Genomic DNA, 11,891 nt, shown 5'->3' with positions numbered 1-11,891 from the left:
TTCACTTTACTGTTTCATATGCATCTCAGCCATGTTTTCAGATGTTTGACCTTTACTAGTTGAAGAAAAAAGAATATAGTTTGATAGCATTTTGATAGCATTTGATAGCATTCAAACCCTGAAATTTATCATTAGGGAGTTACTCAATTTCCAGCTCTTTTCTATTGGACCACCTCTAGTGGTTTTAAAATTGCAGTCATTGCATAGGCTTAACATTCTTTGATATCTGATCTATACAATCTGCCATCAAAGAAAACAAGGCAAACATATATATTTGACCTGTTGCATAAATTTGCAGCAAGGAAAAATATTATATTTCCTGAGAAGACTGCTGGTGCCTTTAGATACTGTGACATCTAGTTTGAATTTCTTTCTTTTCTTTTTTTTTTTTTTTTTTTTTGTTATTCTCTCCTCTCCATCTACTTCTCTGTACTTTCTCCATGACTGATTTGTCCTGAAGTCCTTAGGCATCTGTGTTCTTGCCTTTAAAGGATGCACTTTTGTTTTTGCAGCCTTCCAAAGAACAGTTATTCAACACTCAAAGTATTTGTCTAACCTGTTCTTTAATTATGTCCTCCTATATTTGAACTGTTACTAGATGGAGGCCTTTGCTCTGGCCTTGGTAGCACACCCTTTTAGAGTTATTCTGTCTGGATGGCTCACAAGTCTCATTTGTCTTGTTTATACTGTGGCCTGAATCAAACACTGCCGATTTATTTGAGCAAAACAAGCTCCAGATGAGCCATCCTACCTGCTCGTGTACAAAGGGACTGCTTGGGGTTGCCTGATCACTGCTAACTTCCAATGCCTCTGTTATTAATTGTCTCACAATGTTTCCATTTTTTATAAAATATTTTTGATATGAAGAGGTCACTGAAAAACAGCTATGCTTTCACCTTAAGTTTGCCTGTTTATGCCTTATTACTTTTAATTCTGCCTCACTGAGGGCTAGTATTTTCTCTTTCTGTTTCACCTCCTGATCCTTAGGTTATCTTCCATTGAAATCACAATAGCAATCTCTTAGTGTTGTTGTTGATTTGGGTTTTTTTACAACTTTGTCAGCTTCCCCCAGGTTGAAAAGTTTTCTTGAGGTTCTGGAAGTCAGGAGCATCCTTTTACATGGAGCAGAGAGCACAGAAATCTTTAACTTAGAGGTTAGTGGATTCCTCCCTCTATTTCAGTGCAAGTTGCACGAAATTCAACCATAATGAAGAAATATATTGCTTTTTATTTAAAATATTTTCATATTTTAAAAACATGCTTTATAAGTAATTTTTTTCTACTTAACCTTAGGTATCAGTCTTAGTAGCATAATTATCTAGAAGGAGAGAGATTTTATTTTTAAGCAATGCAACAAAGCTTATCTTTGTAATAAACCAGTCTGAGGACAGATCCATCACTTTTTTGCAAAAATCTGCCCCCACCTTTTCTTCACATTCCATCACCCACAAACAAAATGTCTCTCAAATTGAAGGCTGTAGAGTGAAGAATACAGGAGACTAAAGACAACAAATTTTATTTTGAGATATGTTAGCAAGATTCCAGCTGGGTCTGGCAAAAGCCTGCCTAAGGTCACTTATCTGTGTTTCTACAATTGTCTCTCCTTCACAGGTGCAGTTAAGCACTGGCCTGAGAGAGCTGTGTGGGGTCAGTGGAGACAAGGGCAGAGTTCAGAAAAATAGAGAATAGAACATGGAAGCTAAGCAGACGCATCAACTAATTTCAAATTTCACTCACATTTCAAATGTTTCTAGCTCCAAGATGAGTCTGAGTGCATGCTCACACTTGTGGCTTTGCCATGTTTGAAGAATGTTCTAGGGCACAAAGCCAGCAGAACTCCCTGAGATTGGTGAGCCCTTCCTTTCTATATTCTTTTAGATATGAATGCTCCCACAGGCAGAGAACTACTTGTAAAACATAGTCCTCAAAAAGTCTTTTCTAGAGACCACTTACATATATGGGGTGCAAGAGTATCATATTTTTAAGGGGAAAATAGAATTAGTAGACAGAGAACAGGAGCTGGTGGAGTAATCTTATTTATTGCCTTCTTTGAACCCAAACTGTTATTTTTTTAATCTGAGAAGGACTACTTAACCTCTCTGGCACTTACTTTGTTATAGATATTATATATATATATATATCAACAATGTTTACCTCCAAGGGAAAGAAAAACTGTTGTATACTTCTGAGTTTAGTAAGAATGTCATCCAATCCATGAGTGTTACTCAACATTTCAAAAGCAATCCTATGACAGCAATATGGACTGAATTTAGTCCTAAAATAATATATACCAGTTCCTTAGGGATTCCTGGGAAAGTCTTAGTCTTCACTCTTACTCCCACATTATTAGATTGAAAACAGAGCTGGTTTTTTCTTTCTTTTTTATCCTCCCCTGTAGGGCTTTTCAAAGGTGACTTATTTTCCCTGAGTTTTGCCACTGAAGGGAGTTATTGAACTTTAAACTTTATATGCTGGGAGGCAAAGGACTGACAGGAAAGCACCCTGGCAATATTTTTGTATGTGGGAAGACTTGCCGTAGGCCTATTAGGTTTCTCAAAAAGTTTTCTCAAAGAAAAAAAAACAACAAAAAACCCAAACCAACAAAAAACAAGACAATAAAACTATCTTGCTCATAAAGACCTCGACCCCTTGGATTTGGTGTTTGATGTTGATACTACTGTCTTTAAATACCTCAGTTTTGTTTTGATCAGCACATGGCATCTCATGGTCCACTTATCATGGCTTTTTTGAGTTGAAATCATGAATTCAATCTGCACTTGAAGGAGCACTAGCAGATGATGTTTATGAATGAAAACATCTCCCTGGTCCTTACACTGAGTGAATGGGAGGCAGGGAGGAAAAGCACTTGTTGCTATAGGGTGTTCTTCTTGCCAGCCAAATTATAGAATTTTCACTTTCATCCACCTCTTCCTCTTCTGGCCTGTAGACTATTAAGTACTTTCACACTCCTAGCAACTAAAACTGTTTATAAAATACCTTCAAAGGAGTCGCTATAATTATTTCAGATTAAATACATTCTTTTATTTAATTATTCAGCAATTACCTGCAAATTTTCACCTCTAGGACCATGCCTGTGTTGCCATACAGATGGTTGTGCTTCAGCATTTCCTGTAGTTCCATCCAGCCAAGGTGCTACTGTCATTAAATCTGTACACCATAGGTGGCCCTATACAGATTTTTTTTATCAGAGTACAAGGCCCTATATTTTCATTACACAGTGATAGTCTGGTTTTAGTAGTACATCTGAAAATTCTGCTGTAAGCTATATTCTTTCCCCCAAACCTCCATGATTCTTAAAAGAAATTCATATATGATACAGAGAAGAATATTAAATATAAAAATCCTCCCACAGGATTTAATTCTCTACAATTTTAAAATACTTCACTTTAAATAAAATTTGGAACAGAATTATATCATCTCCCACTTTCAGTGTCTTCTGAGCTGAAGAAGAGCTGAATATTTGGGTTACTTATATTTTTAGAATGTTCTCCTCTTGCATTGATCTTCTATTAGGTGTAACAATAGCCTTAATACATGGTTGCTATTTTGGCTTTAGGGCTAAAAGTTGTTTCTTTGAGCCTAAATCACACACAAATATTACTGATTTGTGAAAGGGATATTCAGATCAACACAAGCTGTCTCTCAACTTGAGAAATTGTAAAATGTATCCCAGGCTTTTTAAAAACTACTTCAAATGGAAATTCATAAGGAACCTTTAAATTATAAAGCAAGAAATGAGGGAAAGCTGGAATGTGCCTCCATCTTCTCATGTATCTAAGGATGCCATTGCTACTTCCTTGATGCTCTGATAATATTTTTAGGTGACACATGTTGTGATTGTGGTCACACATAAACATGGTTCTGAAGAGATTCTGATTCTGAAGCCCAAGTGAGTCTTTCCCACTGTGAACGTCATTTCTAAGTACTGCAAGCAGTAAAAGGAACATATGGTACATACTAAGGGATCTTAAGTGTTGTGGTGATTTCATTCAATTTAAAAACCTTGATTAAAATATCTGCTGTGACACCCAAGTAGTACTTCTGAAGTCCATAATGCAGTGTAAAAAGCAGCAGAGTTTAAAGCAGTTACTGAAAAATACCTTTCTTTTTTTAGTACAGTATCAAACAGGGTGGTAAGGAGCTCACATTTATGGCTGATTTTAAACCCAGGAATATAAATTCCAAATTCTCTTTCATCAAATGAACTGAAATTTTACTGTAATCTCACTTAAGTAGGTAGAATACTTCTGAATAATTTATAATAGAAATAAACTTTTGACCTCTTATTAAAGAGATACTCAAAATATTTCAAAGAGTTTTCACAGGGCAAGATCAAACACTAATGACAGAAGGAACATAGGTGTTAAAGGAAAGTGCTGATTGTAGCAAAGCTTGAAAAATACTAATTACATTATTCTAAGCATCTTATTAATCTTTAATAAGATGTGAAATTAACCTGAGAACAGTTAGGCAGCAGAGAAAAAAAATCTTTAAGTGACTGTGTAATCTCACAGTCTTTAATGTTATTAATTATGCCAATGGGGTGAACAAAAAGCCCCAAGCTAAAGAGCCTAAATCTGACTATTTTACTGGTTTAGAATTTGAAAATATTGACCTCTAGAGCAGAATGCATCAAGCAGGTGAATTGTGCTTTTGGAATGTGCATGGAATGAAACTGGTACTAAGTTATCAAATCAATGCAGGCCACTAAGGACTGTCCCAAGGATGGTGAAAGGTATCTCTTTGTGACTAATGGAAGGTTAAATGTTAATTCTCCAGGTTTCCTCCTGCAGATCTAACACTGTTGTTATGTGCTTTAATTTTCCCTAATAAGAATGGATGCATGGCCAAGGCTCTTTATTCCTGAAATTGTGCTTTATAGGTAACATACAGGTGAAGTTTGATTCAGCTGGGAATGAAAAAGTGTAGAAAACTTTATCATGTCATGCACAGTTTTTTTTTATTCAAAATTATTCAGGAATTCCTAGTAATCAGTTACAAAAAAAATGTGTTACGTGATTAGATATTTCCTTTTCTATGATATTTTATTCTCCAGTGTAATCAGATTTATTGACTAGTAGGAAACAATGTTACTCTCTTTCTTGCAGTTCTCAGGACTTGCCCATACTCATTTCATTCTGTGAAATAGTGGCTGATGTACAACATTTATTTTTCCCCTTGGTGTGATTTTGAAGGTTTTAGCTGATGTAATTTTCCTAGACATAACCTGTTATTTGTAAATGTATGATCACTAAGTTTGCTTAGTGAGCCTTTATTTTTATAAGAAAATAGAGCCTTTATTTTTATAAGAAAAAGAAACAGAAGGGGCTTTGTCTACAAATTTGTGTGCTTGAAGCATTCTGTATGAATCCATGGCCTCACAAGGCTCACCAGCAGTGTGTAAACAAAAGAAATTATCTATAGAGAAATCATGGAAATATTAAACTTTTCTAATACACAACATACCAAAAATATTAGAAGTTGAACATCAGAGGATGCATTTCGTGTGTGCATTTACTGTTTGTACTTCTCACTGCTTAGTATGTCAGCACTCAAATCATTATAAGTGTAGTCTTCAAAGTCAGGTCAGACACCTCAGTCTGACACTTTTAGGGTCACTATTCTTAAACATGGAAAATTTTAATATAAGTAAATTTTTAAAATAGTGGTTTAGTGTAGGCAATACTTCCTTTATTTCCATTATATGTATATAGGTTTCTTTGTGTGGTTTTTTTTTTTTTTTTGGTTGGTTGGTTGGTTGATTTTTCCTTTAAAAAAGAATATAGATAAGGAGAAATAAATTTTTTGGGTATCTTCCTTGCTGTCTTACCATTTGGATTATGCTGTGTAAGTGGAGAAAAACAGTAAATTTCTTCCACTGAAATTCAATTAGTGCATATGAAGTTGAATTTCCCTGAGGCAAAAATCTGCTAAGTAAATAGAAGAACTCCCTTGCTGCACCTGTGTTTGGAATAGCTTGTCATACAATGGAGATATGAATGGCAAAACAGGCATTTTAATCTTCAGACTTGAGATTTCAATTCTAGCAGACACTGCTGAAAGCAAAGCTTCCAGGGATTCATGAATTGTTTCTGGTCTTTGCAAGATAATTCTCCTCCAAGTAGCAGAGCTAGTGGCTCACAGTGACTAGACATCTCCCTCCAGTGGGAGATTTATTGCATAGACTCTGCTTGGAACTGTTCTTCTCATGACTGTCTGTTCTTGGCAGCAAATGCATCGCAAATTCTTAAAATCTCGCTCTCTTTTACCTTTTCACAATAAATCTGTCATCTTTTATATTCCTTAGAACAAAACTCTGTGAAGCACATTGCACTTTGCCTCAAGGAGCTGTTGTTTGGTTCCTGACAGGGATACTGGTCAAATAGGGAAAAGAATTAAAGTCAAGGCTTACCTCCTACACAGAAGAAAGGATCCTAGAAAATCAGAGGACTGCTTTCTCACAGCTATTCCTTATATAAAAGGCACTGGGCCATGAAAATTATGTTCCATGGAAGTTGTGACAGTGGCTTTAGGCTCTTCTAAAAGGGCAGCAGGAAACACGTGCTGCAGCCTCCATCAGAACATCACGCCACTACAGATTTCCAAATTTTACTCCAATCCATGTCCTGCAGATTGTGCCAGATGCCAGCCTGTTGGCATCTAACTGTAAAGAACAACGTGTAATGCCAGCAAAAAAAGCTTTAGAACACAGGCAATGGGTATATTCTTGATTTTACATTTAGGCTTTCTGTAAGCTTCTGTACTACTTCCAGTAGCTACTGTTATGCATAATGATGCATGCCTTATTTTAAATTTAGTTTTCTGAGTTAAGTTTCCTTATAACAAACCTAGTGAAACATTCCTGCATTTTCCCAGAATGTTCTTCTACTTGTTCTGTGCCCTTCCTCAAGCATCTCAGTTGTCATGTTATGAGGACTTTCTCTTACTTCCACCCCAGTTAATGAATAAATGCTCTCAGATTTCTTATTTTTCTTCCCTGAACAAAGAACATTGTTCCAAATATTCTCCTTCTCTTCTTCAGGTAGATACAGACTCTTGAAGGATGACATTCTTTACATTTGCATGAATTACTGCATTTGCTCAAAGGTAGAATAATCTTATAGAACATACCCTCATTTTTCTGAGGGAGGAAAAAAACACTTATCTTCTAATAGAAGGTAAGCATACTTCTCACTTCCTAATTACTCTATTTGATATGTCTAGTTTGCCACACTTAGCCATGCACACTCCTCTCTCCCAGTCCCTTTTCTCCACTGAAGTGGCAAATCTGAGCACTGGCTTTGAGCTAGAACAGGAATAGCTGATTTGCACTGTATTCCCCGCTATAGAGTTCCATGATAAAATACTGTAATATGTGGTGAGATTGGTTTTTTAGAACAATTTCCCTCAGAGCTTGCCTTAGAAGCTTGAGAAATACAGGATAATATTTCAATTTCTCATTTCCCTAACCTAAATAAATATCTGAAAAATACACACTATGTTTGGTGTTGTGGGAAAAGCAAATGATGTGCAAAGTTCTGGCCACAGAAGAAAATAAAACAAGCACAGCCATATTCCCCCAAAAAAGTACAACTATCTCCTCTTAAATAACTGAACTGGAATATAAATTAGAATCCTCCTGTAGCCCTCCTTTTCTGTTCAGATAACATGCAAGAGGGAAATCAAAGGATACTTCTTCCAGCTGTGAGTAGAATGTACTGGCCCAGTGCTGTATGAGTGTGCTAAAAGGCTGAGGAAGGACAGCACCCCATTGAAACACATTTCACTTAGCTCTTCTAACCAGGAATCTGTCAGTGCAAAGAGGGTGTAGGGTTTTCATTCTCCTGCTGCCACTGTAACTTAGGCAAAAGGCTTTTTGTATATTCCCTGCTTGCTGGTCTTTCCTCTAAATGGAGATTTTGAAAAACATCGTAGGAGAAAGGCATAAACATGGTTACAAAGCTCTGGTATTGCAGAAGGACTTAGCCTGAATTCAGGGGGTTATTTAACTACAATAGTAAGCATGAATTGTTCTCACGACAGTTCTGTCCAAAATCATTGCATACAAAGTTCTTTGAATATAGCTCTATTTAGGAAAGTGAGAACTAGGCCTGCTGAGGGAACATCAAGGTTTTTGAGATATTTGGCGTCTATGAGCTCTTAAATCAAGATTCTGCTCTTATACAGTGCTCAGCAGAAGATTCAGCTTTCTCTTTGGAAGTGTGGTTGTGGTGATATAAACAGGTCAAGTGAGGAGTTTGCATGTGGTTTTGACACTAAGGAGGTGCTGTCACAAGCAGTTACTCTACAACTCTGTTGTGAGTTATTGTGAAAGCTGAGGACAAGAAAGGGGACCTAACTTGTCTTTGCTCAATAGCAGGCATAAGTTAAAAATCAATATGCTTCTGTTAACTTTCTTTTTTGATCTCATAAGACATATCTCAGCTATAGACTGGTGAAACAGGGTCTCATTTCCAAGCTCCTGCCTCTGCAGAATTTGTTGGTTGCCACAAGGACTGCATGCCTTGCAGCACATGCTTCCCCCATCCTCCTCTTGCCATGTCAGTACAACAGACTTCTCCCAGGAAAAACTGCTTGTGTCCACTCTGTCTGAATGAGGTCAGTTCTCATGGCAACCACACTTTATCCACAGAAATGTGCATTGTTTTCAGGCACTTTCCCCTTCTGTGTAGTAATGATGTAAGATCTGAGGGAGCAGAAGAGCAAGAAAGAAACCTAATTGACATGCAGGCGGCAAGCGCTGTGATACTTCCTTACCTTTCATGCTGTTAGCTATTGTTTCACAGGTTACTAGGCAGGCCGGAGTTTTACAATATGAGACATACATTAAGAGCACTCCATTAGGGTTGCTCAAAAAATGTCCATAAAATAAATATCTTATTTTCGGCAGAAATCAAGGTAACACAGGATTAGTTTCTGTCAGATATGGCAGAAACCAACAGCTATATTTCTGTGTGCCTCAGAAGTTTATTGCAGTCTCTTTCTCCCTACCTCCTTTCCTTCCCCCCTTCTCCAGTTTGAGGAAGCTTGGCAGGGGTAGGGTGATCCAATGGGAGGCTGGGAAGAAAAGAGGAACTCCTTTACTGGTAGGGATGGCCAGAGCTCCCTGCTCCCACTCCACTCCAGCAGCCTCGCTGATACTCCTGCCATGAAGAGATTAGATGGCATGAAGGTGGCTGTGACAGCACTACTGTGACACGGGAATTCTCTGCCGATGGTGTAAGGCTATGTTAAATCTTCTTTATAGAACTAGCAGGGGATGTGGTTGGGGTTTTATTCAGATTTCAAAATCTTTTGAAAGGGAGAAAGACACCCCCACCCGTTGTTTTAACGGCATTTTCACTCTCCTAAAAGGCAGCAAATTCTTGGCTTCAGCCTCATGAAAACAAACATTTACCTTGATTACAAGAACATCCTTAGTTTTGCCAGCCTAAGCACTTTATAACTCCTCAGACCATGAAGCAGAACTGCTGCCAGGAGAAAATCCTCCCCTGCTGAGAGCAGAAGTTGCTCACAGCGCTGATCTCGGCTGTGTGGCACAGCTCCGGCCAAGTGGGCAGACCCGGCTCTAAAGAGTCTCCTTCTCAGACCTTACACAATTTCTATGCTAGTGACTTTTACTGATGCCTTAAGCAATTACTCTCTGCCCCTTCGAATGGTATTTCTAAAGCTGGTGTCGGGTACTGTAAGTCTATCAGCAAGATAAACCACAAAACATGTAGTTAGAGTATTAGTTAGTAAAACCTGTTAAGTACTACATTGATTTTAGATCATTACCTTCTTTGTTGTCATGGGAGTCACTGTAGATAGAAGCCAGGGTAAACAAGGTGAAAATGACAAAAGCCAGCAAGATGAAAGCTACTTCAAGGTTTGTGAAGGGCAGCTCCATGAACTGCTACTGCTTCGCCTAGGAAAAGAGTGTAAAAGCGTTTACTCATCTGACTGGCTGTGGGAATGACTGCTCTCAATGGAGCAGTTAAGTCTTTACTCAGGAGGATACTAGATCCTGGTCAAACTGGTTAAGTCACTTCGCTGGGTAAAAGGGAAACAATGCTGCTGGCTCATACAAGAATGTAAGCCCAAACCTTTTGCCGAGGATTCAGAATGCGCTGTTGCTCTAGGGGACACTTTGAGCAGCTGCACTTAACTGTATGTGCAAATACATCTATATGCTATATTTATTTTTATATGTTTTTGTGTGCAAGGTATTTAATAACAGAAACATACCTGGACTCTGAAAGAATATTAAACCCCATTTATTAAAACAAAAATTATCTATAATGATGTGTAGGAAAGCATAGATTTTTCTTAATAGAAAAACTGCCGGAATATACCTCCCCCCCTTGCCTTCTGTGTAGTGGAAAGTTTAAAATGTATGAGAGGAAGTCCGAACATTACCACCAAATTGCTAATCAAATTCCAGTCAATAGTCCAGGAATTCTGAAGTCAGTGGAAGTTTAAAGTGCTCAGTTGCCCATATGATTTAGCTCTAAAAACACTCTCCCAGAAATCTTAAAACCAAGGAGTCCGATACAGTTTTACAGAATTTTGTGGGGGAGGGGGAAATAAAAAAAAGAGAAAAAAAAGACAACGACTTGAGCAGTAAGTAAAGAGAAGCTGGCACTTACTGACTGCCAGCGATTTGCGTACATATTCCATTGGGTTCTCGTCAAAAGCGTCCCAGTTCTATGAAAGGGACCGAGTTAATCACCCGAAGCTGGGAGGACCTAAAACGTAACGTGATTCCCTGATGCTTTCCAGCCGCTGCCTTGCTCTCCGCAGGTACAGCCCACTTCAGACCAGAGGGCTGTGAAAGTGGCAGGAGAGGCACAGCTCCACAGGACACTTGTTTCTCCTGTACCTGCCTCCAGGATGCTGGCATGTGAAAGCAAAGTGAAAGCACAGAAATTGTAGCAATGCCTTTGGGGCAGGCAAGACTGAAGATTGCACCTTGTAAATCGTGTTGCATTTTAAGCCCTAGTGAAATATTAACATGATTGTAAACAAGACTAACAAGTATAAGAAAGAAACCCAGCTCAGAAAATGTATCAGCTTTGAAATTCAGGTCTCTATTGATATAAGCAATAATTATTAGAATGATATCACTATGTCAGCAAAACCCAAACCCGCATAGGTTCAATTTATATGAAAAAATCCCTTTGAAGGACCTTTCTGATCAATCTGTGAGGTTTTTCCCTTTTGAGCCTTGGTTTGAAAAACACAAACACTGTTTATACAAACTAAACTATAAAGCATAAGCCACCTTGGATTGCATTAGCTACATGTAAATTAAAAGGGATCTCTAAACTGTATTTTTTAATATTCTGATTATTCTATTTAAAAATATAAAATATTTTGACATTGCTCTTTCTGATCTTTTGTATAGTGATCTAAGCAGGAATATTTCCATTGCAGGAAAAGGAATGATGCTTATGAAAACCCATGTCAATACATAAGAATAGAACATATAAAATAGAACCACTCTTAAATTGTGGACATGATTTGAACATTGTCACATCCAATGTGTCTTTTGCTGGATCACCTTGCAACAAATATTTCATTAGCATTGATTATTATAAAATCTCTCTTTATTATTTCTAGTAGTGAAATAGTAGTTGCACATACTCAGCTTCTTTATCTACATGATGGTTGTCCCATTTTATTAAATAAACTAAGGATTAGCTGTTTCAGCCAGAGGAAAACTTACATCTTGAAACTTACACCACATTGAAAAATCTTTGATTGACTGTATTTATACTTTCTTGCTCTTTGTAACAGATATTTATATATCTGCCTGAAATTAGATGTGAATTCAAAATTTACAGCTTTTCCCATAAAGAGAGTCAAAT

The 11,891-nt window shown here is 37.5% G+C and overlaps 1 protein-coding gene across 1 annotated transcript; it reads right to left on the bottom strand.

Annotated features, from left to right (window-relative positions):
• Positions 1-356: 356 nt before the first annotated feature.
• On the bottom strand, positions 357-10,702 carry SMIM31 (small integral membrane protein 31). The gene is given in 3 exon segments (XM_066549141.1): positions 357-427; positions 9,820-9,949; positions 10,671-10,702. Coding segments are annotated over 2 exon segments (183 nt in total). The 5' UTR covers positions 9,932-9,949; positions 10,671-10,702.
• Between the last annotated feature and the right edge of the window lie 1,189 nt (positions 10,703-11,891).

The sequence above is a fragment of the Molothrus aeneus genome, chromosome 4 (assembly GCF_037042795.1).
Source record: "Molothrus aeneus isolate 106 chromosome 4, BPBGC_Maene_1.0, whole genome shotgun sequence".
In the NCBI taxonomy this organism is placed as follows: domain Eukaryota; kingdom Metazoa; phylum Chordata; class Aves; order Passeriformes; family Icteridae; genus Molothrus; species Molothrus aeneus.
This window is presented reverse-complemented; position numbering and strand designations above follow the sequence as displayed.